Source organism: Salvelinus alpinus, chromosome 19, assembly GCF_045679555.1.
Source record: "Salvelinus alpinus chromosome 19, SLU_Salpinus.1, whole genome shotgun sequence".
In the NCBI taxonomy this organism is placed as follows: domain Eukaryota; kingdom Metazoa; phylum Chordata; class Actinopteri; order Salmoniformes; family Salmonidae; genus Salvelinus; species Salvelinus alpinus.
In genome coordinates, this window is record NC_092104.1 from 20,896,517 (window position 1) to 20,911,378 (window position 14,862).

Below are 14,862 nucleotides of genomic sequence, written 5' to 3' on the forward strand. Positions count from 1 at the left end.
ACACCCTCCCAAACCGACCAGCCAACACCCTCCCAAACCGACCAGCCAACACCCTCCCACCCCGACCAGCCAACACCCTCCCACCCCGACCAGCCAACACCCTCCCAAACCGACCAGCCAACACCCACCCAAACCGACCAGCCAACACCCTCCCAAACCGACCAGCCAACACCCTCCCAAACCGACAAGCCAACACCCTCCCAAACCGACCAGTCAACACCCTCCCAAACCGACCAGTCAACACCCTCCCAAACCGACCAGCCAACACCCTCCCAAACCGACCAGTCAACACCCTCCCAAACCGACCAGCCAACACCCTCCCAAACCGACCAGCCAACACCCTCCCAAACCGACCAGCCAACACCCTCCCAAACCGACCAGTCAACACCCTCCCAAACCGACCAGCCAACACCCTCCCAAACCGACCAGTCAACACCCTCCCTAACCAACCATGGCCACAACTCATATAGGTCCCTCCAGGTCAAACCAAGCCTCCTGACCCTTCCATGTCCCCAACCTCGACAACTTCAAAATCACACATGTCCTCAGGCTACATCAGACCTAATCCACTCAATTAAATTAAGCAAAACAGAATCATTTTACATTTGACTAGAAATTAAAATGGAAATAATCTCAACAGAGAAAAATGTCCTCCTGTGTGCTACCTATATCCACATACTTTAATGAAGACAGCTTCTCCATCCTAGAGTGGGAGATCAACCATTTCCATCCCCAGGGACATGTACTAGTCTAACCTAAGCGCCAGAACTGGACAGTAACCTCACACCCTCCACACACAGGGGGACAAGCACCTACCTGGTGGGGACAGCATTCCCTCCCCCATATGCCCCCCTAGACGCAACTATGACAAAACAACCAACAAAAATGGGTCACAACTCAGCTCTGTCGCATGCTGGGTTTGTACATAGTCAGTGGTAGGCTTCGAGGGGAATCCTATGGTAGGTACACCTACAGCCCGTCCCTTGGCAGTGGTACTATAGACTACTTTATCAAAAGGCCTGTAGTGTTGATGGTATACTAAATTAAATGATAAAATATGCAGACCACAAATTCAAAATGGCTATTCTTAAACTCTTCAATGTTATCCTCAGCTCTAGCATCTTCCCCAATATTTGGAAACAAGGTCTGATCACCACAATCCACTAAAGTGGACACAAATTTGATCCCAATAATTACTGTGGAATATACGTTGACAGTAACCTTGGAAAAATCCTCATGGTCACGTGCGCCGAGTACAACAGTTGTAGACCCCCACACATTGACTCGGTACCCGTAACCCCTCTGTATATAGCCTCATTATCTTTATTTTGTGATACTGATTTTATTTTTAATTTTTTATATTTTCTTAACTCTATTCCTTGAACTGCATTGTTGGTTAAGGGCTTGTAAGTAAGCGTTGCAGACTCCAACATTTCCTCAGTGAACACAATGTCCTGAGCGAATGTCAAATTGTCTTCTTACCAACATATCGTACGACAGACCACATATACACCATGCACACACTAATAGATAAACAAAACAAAGCAGTCTTCTCATGCTTTTTTTATTTAAAAAAAGCTTTTGACTCAATTTGGCATGAGGGTCTGCTATACAAATTGATGGAAAGCATTGTTGGGGGAAAACATACAATATTATAAAATCAAGGTACACAAACAACAAGTGTGCAGTTAAAATTGGCAATGAACACACATATTTCTTTCCTCAGAGAAGTGGGGTGAGACAGGGAAGCACCTTGAGCCCCACCCTCTTCAACAGTTTACATACACCTTAGCCAAATACATTTAAACTCAGTTTTTCACAATTCCTGACATTTAATCCAAGTAAAAAATTCCCTGTTTTAGTGAATTTTGGTTAGTATCACCACTTTATTTTAAGAATGTGAAATGTAAGAATAATACAGTAGAGAGAATTTATTTAAGCTTTTATTTCTTTCATCACATTCCCAGTGGGTCAGAAGTTTACATACAGTCAATTAATATTTGGTAGCATTGCCTTTAAATTGTTTAACTTGAGTCAAACGTTTCGGGTAGCCTTCCACAAGCTTTCCACAATAAGTTGGGTGAATTTTGGCCCATTCCTCCTGACAGAGCTGGTGTAACTGAGTCAGGTTTGTAGGCATCCTTGCTCGCACACGCTTTTTCAGTTCTGCACACACATTTTCTATAGGATTGAGGTCAGGGCTTTGTGATGGCCACTCCAATACCTTGAATTTGTTGTCCTTAAGTCATTTTGCCACATCTTTGTAAGTATGCTTGGGGTCATTGTCCATTTGGAAGACCCATTTGCGACCAAGCTTTAACTTCCTGACTGATGCCTTGAGATGTTGCTTCAATATATCCACATAATTTTCCTTCCTCATGATGCCATGTATTTTGTGAAGTGCCTCTTGCAGCAAAGCACCCCCACAACATGATGCTGCCATCCCCGTGCTTCATGGTTGGGATGGTGTTCTTTGGCTTGCAAGCCTCCCCCTTTTTCCTCCAAACATAATGATGGTCATTATGGCCAAACAGTTCTATTTAGTTTCATCAGACCAGAGGACATTTCTCCAAAAAGTACGATCTTTGTCCCCATGTGAAGTTGCAAACCGTAGTCTGGCTTTTTTATGGCGATTTTGGAGCAGTGGCTTCTTCCTTGCTGAGCGGCCTTTAAGGTTATGTCGATATAGGACTCGTTTTACTGTGGATATAGATACTTTTGTACCTGTTTCCTCCAGCATCTTCACAAGGTCCTTTGCTGTTGTTCTGAGATTGATTTACACTTTTCGCACCAAAGTACGTTCATATCTAGGAGACAGAACGCATCTCCTTCCTGAGCGGTATGACGGCTGCGTGGTCCCATGGTGTTTATACTTGCGTACTATTGTTTGTACAGATGAACGTGGTACCTTCAGGCGTTTGGAAATTGCCCCCAAGGATGAACCAGACTTGCGGAGGTCTACAATTTATTTTCGGAGGTCTTGGCTGATTTCTTTAGATTTTCCCATGATGTCAAGCAAAGAGGCACTGAGTTTGAAGGTAGGCATTGAAATACATCCACAGGTACACCTCCAATTCACTCAAATTATGTCAATTAGCATATCAGAAGCTTCTAAAGCGATTACATAATTTTCTGGAATATTTCAAGCTGTTTAAATGCACAGTCAACTTAGTGTATGTAAACTTCTGACCCACTGGAATTGTGATACAGTAAATAATAAGTCAAATAATCTGTCTGTAAACAATTGTTGGAAAAATACTTGTGTCATGCACAAAGTAGATGTCCTAACCGACTTGCAAAAACTATAGTTTGTTAACAAGAAATTTGTGGAGTGGTTGAAAAACAAGTTTTAATGACTCCAACCTAAGTGTATGTAAACTTCCGACTTCAACTGTATATCAATTAATTGGCTAGGGCCCTAGATCAGTCTGCAGCACCCGGACTCACCATACTACACTCAAATGTCAAATGTCAAATGTCTACTGTTTGCAGATGATCTGTTGCTTCTGTCCCCAACCAAGGCGGGCCTACAGCAGCACCTAGATCTTCTGCACAGATTCTGTCAGATTTGGGCCATGACGCTAAATCTCAGTAAGACAAAAATAATTGTGTTCCAAAATGGGTCCAGTTGCCAGGACAACAAATGCACATTCTATGCCATCAAAAGGAACATAAAACTTGACATCCCAATTAGGATCTAGCTAAAAGTACTTAAATCAGTTATAGAAGCCATTGTCCTTAATGGTTGTGAGGTCTGGGGTCCACTCGCCAAACAATAATTCACGAAATGGGACAAAAACCCAATTGAGACTGCATGCAGAATTCTGATAAAATATCCTTAATGTACCACGCAAACCCCAAACAATGCATGCAGAGGAGAATTAGGACTAATAAAAATCCCCAAAAGAGCTGTAAAATTCTACAACCACCTAAAAGGAAGCAATGCCCACACGTTACACCGCAAAGCCCTCACCTACAGAGAGATGAACCTAGAGAAGAGTCCCCTCAGCCAGCTGGTTTTGGGGTTCTGTTCACAAACACAGACTCCACAGATATCTAACAAGACACACAATCTAAAGTAAAGGAATGGAATTAAGAAGATATAAATATTTGGATGAGCAATGTCAGAGCGGCATAGACTAAGATACAGTAGAGAAGGATAGAATACAGTATATACATATGAGATGAGTCATGCAAAATATGTAAAGTGACTAATGTTCCATTATTAAAGTGGCCAGTGATTTCAAGTGTATGTATATAGTGCAGCGGCCGCTGTGCTAGTGATGGCTGTTTAACAGTCTGATGGCCTTGATAGAAGCTGTTTTTCAATTTCTCGATCCCAGCTTTGATGCACCTGTACTGACCTCGCCTTCTGGATGATAGAGGGGTGAACAGGCAGTGGCTCGGGTGATTGTTGTCCTTGATAATCTTTTTGGCCTTCCTGTGACATCGGGTGCTGTAGGTGTCCTGGAGGGCAGGTGGCTTGCACCCAGTGATGTGTTGGGCAAACCCCACTTCCCTCTGGAGAGCCCTGCAGTTGCAGGTGGTGCAGTTGCCATACCAGGCGGTGATACAGCCCGACAAGATGCTCTCAATTGTGCATCTGTAAAAGTTTGTGAGGGTTTTAGGTGACAAGCCAAATTTCTTCAGTCTCTTGAGGTTGAAGAGGCATTGTTGCGCCTTCTTCACCACACTGTCTGTGTGGGTGGACCATTTCAGTTTGTCAGTGATATGTACGCCGAGGAACTTGAAGCTTTCCACCTTCTCCACTGCGGTCCCGTCGATGTGGATAGGGGGGTGCTCCCTCTGCTGTTTCCTGAAGTCCACGATCAGCACCTTAGTTTTGTTTACATTTGGTGAGAGGTTATTTTCCTGGCACCACACTCCGAGGGCCCTCACCTCCCTGTAGGCTGTCTCGTCGTTGTTCGTAATCAGGCCTACTACTGTTGTGTCGTCTGCAAACTTGATGATTGAGTTGGAGGCGTGCATGGCCACGCAGTCATGGGTGAACAGGGAGTACAGGAGGGGGCTGAGCACACATCCTTGTGGGGCCCCACTGTTGAGGATCAGTGAAGTGGAGGTGTTGTTTCCTACCTTCACCACCTGGGGGCGGCCTGTCAGAGAATACACAGTAGCAGAATACCTGATCACTGTGACAGACCCAAAATTAACTATGTACAGACTCCGTGAGCATAGCCTTGCTATTGAGAGAGGCAGACCTGGCTCTCAAGAGAAGAAAGTCTATGTGCCCACTGCCCACAAAATTAGGTGAAAACTGGGCTGCAATTCCTTACCTCCTGCCAAAGGTATGACCACATATTTTTTCCTATAGATCACACTGACCCAGAAAGAATTTGAAAACAAATCAAACATCGATTTACTCCCATATCTGTTACACAAAATACCACAATGTGCAAATCACAGCAGCAAGATGTGTGACCAGTTGTCATGAAAACAGGGCAACCAGTGGAGCACAAACAACATTGTAAATAAAACCAATATTTATCTGTTATGTTTTTTAGCTGATACCATACTTTATCCTCATGAAACCTTTATGAGTGCAATGTTTACTGTAAAATTGTATTTTGTTTCTTCTCACTTTTGTTGATTTGTTTATTTCAGTTGCTTTTCCAATGTAAATGTGTTTCCCATAGGGAGGGAGAGAAGGGATGGGAGGTAGCGAGATGTAGATAGAGGGAGGGGTAGGGAGGGGTAGGGTGAGAGGGAGGGGTAGGGTGAGAGGGAGTGAGGGAGAGGTAGGGGGAGAGAGGGAGGGTGAGGGAGGGAGAGGGAGGGGTAAGGTGAGAGAGGGAGGGGTAAGGTGAGAGAGGGAGGGGGAGGGAGGGGTAGGGTGAGAGAGGGAGGGGGAGGGAGGGAGGGGTAGGGTGAGGGTGAGGGGTAGGGTGAGAGGGAGGGGTAAGGTGAGAGAGGGAGGGGGAGGGAGGGGTAGGGTGAGAGAGGGAGGGGGAGGGAGGGAGGGGTAGGGTGAGGGTGAGGGGTAGGGTGAGAGGGGGAGGGAGGGTGAGGGAGGGGGAGGGAGGGGTAGGGTGGGAGGGAGGGAGGGAGAGGTAGGGTGGGAGGGAGGGAGGGGTAGGGCGAGAGGGAGGGAGGGGTAGGTTGGGAGGGAGGGAGGGTAGTGCGGGAGAGATTTGCACATCAAAGCATTTCCACCGCCATTTCACACATGGTTAATTTTACAGACTGAAAAAGACTCACCTTGTCTAGTGTATTTTGTTTTGTCCACATTTTGAACATTTACCGACAAATTTATTGTATCCATCAGGCCTGTATTGACATTTTTTTTTTTAAATCCGGCATAAGGTTGGACGGAAATCTGGTTGTAGGTAAGAGAAAGGCAGAGAGAAGGATGGAAAGAAACAAGGAATAACACCATCACTCAGTGATAGTGACCCCAGCACAGGGAACACACACACACACACACACACACACACACACACACACACACACACACACACACACACACACACACAAAACGTATCAGGCCTGGCGCCACACTCGGTTTAACAGAATGGGGCCGTAGAGATGATCCATAGGTGATTATGTCTCAGCTAATGGGAGATAATTTCTCGCTTTGCTGATGATGGCAGAGATGGATGGGGTTACACACACACACACACACACACACACACACACACACACACACACACACACACACACACACACACACACACATACACAACCATGTCTGCGCTAAGCCCTCCGTTACCTGGAGGAAACTCTGTGACCCCCCCCCCCCCCCCAGCAACAACTGGACTGAGAAAGAACATGAGAAGGATAAGGAGAAAGAGATAGTAGTGAAAAGGAGACAGACAGTGAGAGCGATTCAGAGAGGCAGAAGGAGAGGGGGAGAGCGATTCAGAGAGAGATTCAGAGAGCGGGAGAAAGAGACAGCGAGAGAGAGATTCAGAGAGCGGCAGAGGGAGAAAGAGACAGAGCAAGAGAGAGATTCAAAGCAAGGGACAGAAAGAGAGGTTCAGAGAATAAGGCAGAGGGAGACAGACCTAGACAAGTAGACCGACTTAAAGGGGAATATTGAAAACCGTAAAGTCTACTTTATTAGCCAATACACGACTGAGCAATGTCATATCATTCTTTAATATATGCTTTTTATAGTTAGCTTTTTATGAATACAGCCAGCCTGTGTTAGTGTCCCTCCACTCCAAGCCCTGATTATGAGTATGGGCCTCCTCCTTGTCAAATCCCCCTCTACAGAGATGAACAGAGGGCCACAGGACAGGTCCCTCTCTGTCTACAGAGCTGGGCCATTTTAAAAGGTACTGCACTATGTATGTAATGGGGTGCTATTTGGGACGCAGTCTAGGTTCCACCTAACCCCAGATACTCATGCCCCTGTTCCTCTCTCTGTGCTGTGTAGAACTTCTCCCGGGTGAAGATGCAGGTGACTATGTCTCTAGCCTCTCTGGTGGGGAAGTCCGAGGACTTCCATGAGGAGTACCTCCGCAGGTCCCTACGCACCATACTGGCCTATGCAGAGGAGGACACAGAGATGCAGAACACACCGCTGCCCTCACAGGTACACACACACACACACACACACACACACACACACACACACACACACACACACACACACACACACACGTTGATATCAACCCTAGTGTTATTGTGTGCGTGTAGGTGGATGAGCTGCTGAGGAACTTAAACAGTATCCTGTCAGACACGGTGAAGATGAGAGAGTTCCAGGAAGACCCAGAGATGCTCATGGACCTCATGTACAGGTACTCACTCACTCACTCACTCACTCACTCACTCCTGTTGTAGGGCTCTGTGTATGTTTTTCTCCTGGTTCCTATTCATTTCTTTGTGGATTGGTTTCTTCTCTGTTTGTTCCTCACTATGGAAACCATGTGGTAGCAGTTTGGGACAGAGATCGGCTGAGACATTCACTCACTGACCTCCCAGCCTAACAGGATACAAGGAGAATACATTATTATAGCTGATTACAAGACCCGTATACACAAAGCGTCTAATCTAGGATCAGGTCTCACATTCATTACAATCTAAAGGGAAAACTGATCCTAGATCAGCATTTCTTCTCTGAGAAGTTTTATGAATACAGTCCCAGATCTACAGGAGTACCTAAGAGCTTGAGTACTGGGGTTGGTTTGGATTTCAGCATCACTCCCCCTCTCCCTCCTTCTGTCTCCAGGATAGCGAAGGGTTACCAGACGTCTCCTGACCTGAGGTTGACATGGCTGCAGAACATGGCGGAAAAACACAAGAACAGGAAGTGTTTTACCGAGTCGGCCATGTGTCTGGTCCATGCTGCAGCCCTGGTGGCTGAATACCTCAGCATGCTGGAGGACCACAAATACCTACCTGTGGGCAGTGTCACCTTTCAGGTGGGTACCTAGGCTGTACACACACACACACACACACACACACACACACACACACACACACACACACACACACACACACACACACACACACACACACACACACACACACACACACACACACACACACACACTACTGATTATGGTCTGTTGACTGTTGCCATAAAGGGGAGCTGTATACTCAATGTAATGTTTCATTGTTTGGCTGTGTCTTGCTTAATCACTTCATGACTTCGTTTTTTGTGTGAAAAACAAAGCTGTCAGTAATACCTGATTGATTAATTGATTGATTCCCATTTGTAACATGCCGGATGAGTCTGATTGGTTGGTTGCTTCTATAGAACATCTCTCCCAACGTGCTGGAGGAGTCAGCGGTATCAGATGACATACTGTCCCCAGATGAAGACGGTGTCTGTTCAGGACAATACTTCACCACCAGTGGTTTGGTGGGCCTACTGAAGCAGGCTGCAGAACTCTTCAGCAACGTAAGACACACAAACAAAAGCGGATCCTAAATAATGGTACTGCTGCACTCGCATAAAGACACTCAACAATGGTGATAATAGTGTGTTGTTGCTGTGTTTTCAGGGTGGTCTGTATGAGACAGTGAATGAAGTGTATAAGATCATTATGCCTGTTCTGGAGGCTCACAGAGATTTCCGGGAGCTGGTCTCTACTCACGAGAAACTCCAGAGAGCCTTCGACAACATCATTCAGAAGGTACAGACAGACATCAGCGTGGACTACTGTATATGAAGGGATTACAGTCACAATACATATGAAGTACTTACAATTATAGTGAAATGCTTACAATTACAATTGGACATCGATGTGCTGTATTTGGAGGAAAGCTGTCTACCTATTTCCTTCACTTGGATGTTAATTGTTATTTTTTGTATATAATGTTACAATGCTGAGTCGCTTTCACGTGTTTGTCGTCGTCCCAGGGCCATAAGAGGATGTTTGGTACATATTTCCGGGTGGGTTTTTATGGGGCCAAGTTTGGAGACCTGGACGAACAGGAGTTTGTTTACAAGGAGCCAGGGATCACCCACCTGCCAGAGATATCCCACAGACTGGAGGTAACTGAGAGAGTGCGTGTGTGTCTGTGCGTGCATGGGTGCATGCTTTTACTGCATGGATATAAAAACTGCATCTATTCATATGAGTACTGCATCTATTCATATGAATACTACATCTATTCACGAGTACTGCATCTATTCATAGGAGTACTGCATCTATTCATAGGAGTACTGCATCTATTCATAGGAGTACTGCATTTATTCATAGGAGTACTGCATTTATTCATAGGAGTACTGCATTTATTCATAGGAGTACTGCATTTATTCATAGGAGTACTGCATTTATTCATAGGAGTACTGCGTCTATTCATAGGAGTCCTGCATCTATTCATAGGAGTCCTGCATCTATTCATAGGAGTACTGCATCTATTCATAGGAGTACTGCATCTATTCATAGGAGTACTGCATCTACTTATAGGAGTACTGCATCTGTTCATATAAGTACTCCATCTGTTCATATAAGTACTCCATCTATTCATAGGAGTACTGCATCTATTTATAGGAGTACTGCATCTATTTATAGGAGTACTGCATCTATTTATAGGAGTACTGCATCTATTTATAGGAGTACTGCATCTATTTATAGGAGTACTGCATCTATTTATAGGAGTACTGCATCTATTCATATGAGTACTGTATCTATTGGTGTTGTAGAACTTCTACAGTCAGTGTTTTGGCGATGCCCTGGAGATGATCAAAGACTCCAAAGGCATAGACAGAAGCAAACTGGATGCTAACAAGGTACAGTATATGACAGTATACCACCAAACCATCCTGTGTTCCTGCTGTGTCCCTTTTCACTTTCTTCTGACTCGCATCAAAGTAGAGATGCATCTAGTTGTTTGTGAATGTCAAATTATTGAGAGGAACATTCACAAACAACTAGATGCATCTCTACTTTTATCCCCTCACCCACTTTTTCTCTCATTCTCCGCCCCTCCCTTCACTCTCTCTCTCTCGCTCCCTCCCACAGGCCTACATACAGATCACCTACGTGGAGCCCTTCTTTGATGACTATGAGATGAAAGACCGCCTGACCAACTTTGAGAAGAACTTTAACTTGCGTCGCTTCATGTACACCACGCCCTTCACAAAGGCCGGGCGGCCGCGTGGTGAGCTCAACGAGCAGTACAAGAGGAAGACCATCCTCACCACTATGCACACCTTCCCCTACATCAAGACGCGCATCAACGTCATCCAGAAAGAAGAGGTATGCTGGTAGAACAAAGCCTATTTAGACACAGCTTTTCAATATTGGGTTCATCTTTGCTTTTTGATCGTTAATGGCTCTTAGCCAATTAGACAGATTTCTTTTTTTTTTATCTTTCCAAATCTAACTTGTACCTTTTCACTTTCTTTGCCTCTCCTTCCTTCTCATCCTCCCATTCCCAAGTTTGACCTGACTCCCATTGAGGTGGCCATCGAGGACATGCAAAAGAAGACCAGGGAGTTAGCGGTAGCCACACACAGGGAGCAGCCAGATGCTAAGATGCTCCAGATGCTTCTACAGGGCTCTGTGGGAGCCACCGTCAACCAGGTACCTCCAGCCACCTGTTCTGACTTCAAATAAATATATTTTTATGCCCCCCCCAAACTGGCATTTTTAACATTAGCATTACTGATTTGAAAGTTACTCATTGACTCCACACATCAAATGAAGAGGAAAAACAAGTGTGAAAGCCAACTGAAGTGATTGCATAGTGCATCTCGTAGGTGTTAGTTGTATTCTCCTGAATCCTCATCACTAACCTTGAGGAAACATCCAATCTAGGAAGTTAGTAAGTAACTTGATAAAGAGCAGGTGGGAGACATGATACATCAAAGAGTCCAGTTCAACCATAACATCGTCTGTACAGTGGCTCGGCTGATTCTGTTAAAACCTTCATTCACAACCTCTTCTTTCATGTCTGCGCTAAACACTGAAACCCTTTGATCTGATGGCTTACAGCTCCCGTCAAACGTTGGCTAAACGCTAAAGTCATGATGTAGTTACATCAGGCCCCAGCTCTCTTTTGTATAGTCTATTCTGACAGCAACCCCTGCTTTCACCTGCTGACTGTATACACAACCTTAATGTTCATGCTGTCCATAAACAAACACAGCCCTAGGCCTAATCAGTAGAGAGGGATGGCTCCCCTCTGTCCGTCCGGCTCTCCAGGCCCTAGTCTAGCACATATGTTTGCGAATGAACCACGATGAGCATTCTAATGCCTGGCCATGTGAGCGTGCTGTGGTTTCATGATAAATATAAGTTAGGATAACACGATCCCAGAGAGGGAATGAATGGGAGCCAAATGGCTGCTTGTAGGCAGGGTTAGTGGTGACATTAGCCACACAGCGATCAGGCTAATCAGGGTCTCCTTCATCTGATCTCTATCTTATGTCCTGGCCTTTGGACACTTTGGCTGCGTATCATATGGCACCATATTCCTTATGTAATGGGCTCTGGTCAAAAGAAGTCCACTATCTATGGAATAGGGGTCTGTTTGGAACGCATTCATTACTGAGTATTCAGTTAGGAAGTCCTTTCCTCTAATGAAGGTCATTACTGAGTATTCAGTTAGGAAGTAGTTTCCTCTAATGAAGGTCATTACTGAGTATTCAGTTAGGAAGTAGTTTCCTCTAATGAAGGTCATTACTGAGTATTCAGTTAGGAAGTAGTTTCCTCTAATGAAGGTCATTACTGAGTATTCAGTTAGGAAGTAGTTTCCTCTAATGAAGGTCATTACTGAGTATTCAGTTAGGAAGTAGTTTCCTCTAATGAAGGTCATTACTGAGTATTCAGTTAGGAAGTAGTTTCCTCTAATGAAGGTCATTACTGAGTATTCAGTTAGGAAGTAGTTTCCTCTAATGAAGGTCATTACTGAGTATTCAGTTAGGAAGTAGTTTCCTCTAATGAAGGTCATTACTGAGTATTCAGTTAGGAAGTAGTTTCCTCTAATGAAGGTCATTACTGAGTATTCAGTTAGGAAGTAGTTTCCTCTAATGAAGGTCATTACTGAGTATTCAGTTAGGAAGTAGTTTCCTCTAATGAAGTTTCCTCTAATGAAAGCGAGGCATTCATCATTCACATGCTCATACTCTTTCTTCATTTCTTATACCATCTTCCTCCCCTCCTTTCCTTCCTTCCATCTTTCACACTCTCCCTCTGTGTGTGTGCGTGCGCGTAGGGACCGTTGGAGGTGGCCCAGGTCTTTCTGAATGAGATCCCAGCGGACCCCAAGCTCTTCCGTCACCACAACAAACTGCGCCTGTGTTTCAAAGAGTTCATCATGAGGTGAGAACCAACCCAAACACCACCGTGCAACTGCAATCCACGCTTACCAGCCAGTGATGAGAAACACATCAAACCTACACTTTGCTCTCACTTTTGATCTCGCTCTGACACTTGTTTTTGGTACAGTTCGATTCTCTATCTTTTCCCCAAAGTGTACACTCGTTTTCAATGCCGGCAGTAGTACATTTTGTGGTGGAATATATATTTCTGTCATTAATGGTTTGAAATTGTTTTAGTGGTGGCTTGAAGTATGGACACCATATAAATTAGTACTGTTGCATGGTGCTATTGGGCTCCCGAGTGGCGCAGTGGTCTAAGGTACTGCATCTCAGTGCTAGAGGCGTCACTATAGACACCCTGGTTCAAATCCAGGCTGTATCACAACCGGCCACAATTGGCCCAGCGTCGTCCGGTTTGGTTAGTGTAGGCCGTCATTGTAAATAAGAATTTGTTCTTAACTGATTTGCCTAATTAAATAAATAAAAATTATAATAATAAAAAATGGTGGACATGGAAAAGCAAGCGATTGACAGTAAAAACCAGCTATGTATGCACCCACACCATCTGTCTTGGTAATGTGTTATTACTGAAATACATTCCTAGGTGATACTGAAGGAAGCTAGACGTGATTTAATACAACAACAGGACAGGCATATTAACTTGTTTCCCCTTTAACATCACTCAGCTGCGTGGAACAGAAAAACTTTATTGTTCCCTGGGGACTTTCATTTTAGTTTGAATATTTGAAACATAATTTAAACCAACCGTCTAAACGGATGAGGCAGGGACTATGGTGATTTGGTCCAGGGAGTATGTCTCTGAGTGCGAGTGTGTATGTGTGTCTCATATCGTTTGCCTCCGAAAGGTGGCTTTCATTTGAGAACCCTCATGTCACATTCCAACTACGTTGATTGCTGCAAGCAGGCCAGCAAATATTTACCGTCATTTCAGAAACGTTTATTTTCTTCCATAATCCATGCAAGTTTGCACGAGCTCATTATATTCCAATAATCCACTTCTCAAGCTGCTATTTGGGCTGGAAGGACGATGGCTAGCTAGTAGCAACACATCAACTGATTGGAGGTTTTTCGGGGGGGAGTGAAATGCTTTTTTTCCCCAGCCCCCCTTTTTTTCAGCAGTCCCTATGCAGTTACTGTATTCTGTTAGATTACATTTTTCATATTACTTGCATTAAAAAGGGGCTCGTCTTTCCATTTCCTTCTGGCTCGTTTGTCTGTCATCCATTATGCATGTTGTAATTGTGACTGCGGGCAGACCAGACCCCGTACCGTACCTGTCCTCTGAAATGAGGTTCAACCCCAGGGTACTGTTTTTGTGCACGGATCACTATACTCCCTGCCACTCTCAGCACAGTACTACAAGAGACACTTTCCTTCCTTGAGCAATCCTGTACTAAAAAAGGAAGCAAGGCTCAGAGAAAGAGTGAACATCTAATACAGGTGGACACACAGGTTGTTTAATAAGGTGAAACAATTATTAAATGCCAATGTGAACTGATTTGGGGACAAATCCATGTCGGTCACATAGTTTGTTCAGGAAATGAACTGAAATCCATGAAAAGAAAATAAGGAAATGAAATGGATGCATGAACATCCTCATGAAGATGAATGAAAAGTAATGTCAGGTCAGTGTTGAGTGATGAAGGTGAGGAGAGGAACTCATTGAAGACTTGAGACACAGCCCACAGTATGCTTATATCCCAAATGGTACCATATTCCCTACAGTGTATATAGAGCACTACTTTATGGACCCTGGTCTACTGTGTATAGGGAATAGGGTTCCATTTGGGACACGTCCTATGTTTCCCCCCCCTGTTCCTCTGTAGGTGTGGCGAGGCTGTGGAGAAGAACAAGCACCTGATCACGTTGGACCAGAAGGAGTACCAGCAGGAGTTAAAGAAGAACTACAACCGTCTGAGAGAGAACCTGCGGCCCATGCTGGAGAGGAAGATACCCGAGCTCTACAAACCCATCAAACCACGCCTGGAGAACAGGTAACGGATCATCAAAGTGCGCAATGCAGGGTTGAGTCCATTCGGGCCCAAATGTGAGGGGAAATGTTTGGAAACGGAGGAGGTTTAGGTTACGTCCCAAATGGCACC

The 14,862-nt window shown here is 44.7% G+C and overlaps 1 protein-coding gene across 4 annotated transcripts in view; it reads left to right on the forward strand.

The window, feature by feature from the left end:
* Positions 1–14,862, forward strand: part of LOC139545122 (dedicator of cytokinesis protein 8-like) — a 93,134-nt gene that overhangs the window by 71,542 nt on the left and 6,730 nt on the right. For all 4 annotated transcript variants that reach the window (XM_071352533.1, XM_071352534.1, XM_071352535.1 and 1 more), the window contains 11 exons: positions 7,397–7,555; positions 7,660–7,760; positions 8,192–8,384; positions 8,723–8,866; positions 8,970–9,101; positions 9,329–9,463; positions 10,118–10,204; positions 10,437–10,673; positions 10,857–11,000; positions 12,634–12,740; positions 14,587–14,754. In XM_071352533.1, the coding sequence (XP_071208634.1) occupies positions 7,397–7,555; positions 7,660–7,760; positions 8,192–8,384; positions 8,723–8,866; positions 8,970–9,101; positions 9,329–9,463; positions 10,118–10,204; positions 10,437–10,673; positions 10,857–11,000; positions 12,634–12,740; positions 14,587–14,754 (1,607 nt within the window). The remainder of the gene's footprint in view (positions 1–7,396; positions 7,556–7,659; positions 7,761–8,191; positions 8,385–8,722; positions 8,867–8,969; positions 9,102–9,328; positions 9,464–10,117; positions 10,205–10,436; positions 10,674–10,856; positions 11,001–12,633; positions 12,741–14,586; positions 14,755–14,862) is intronic.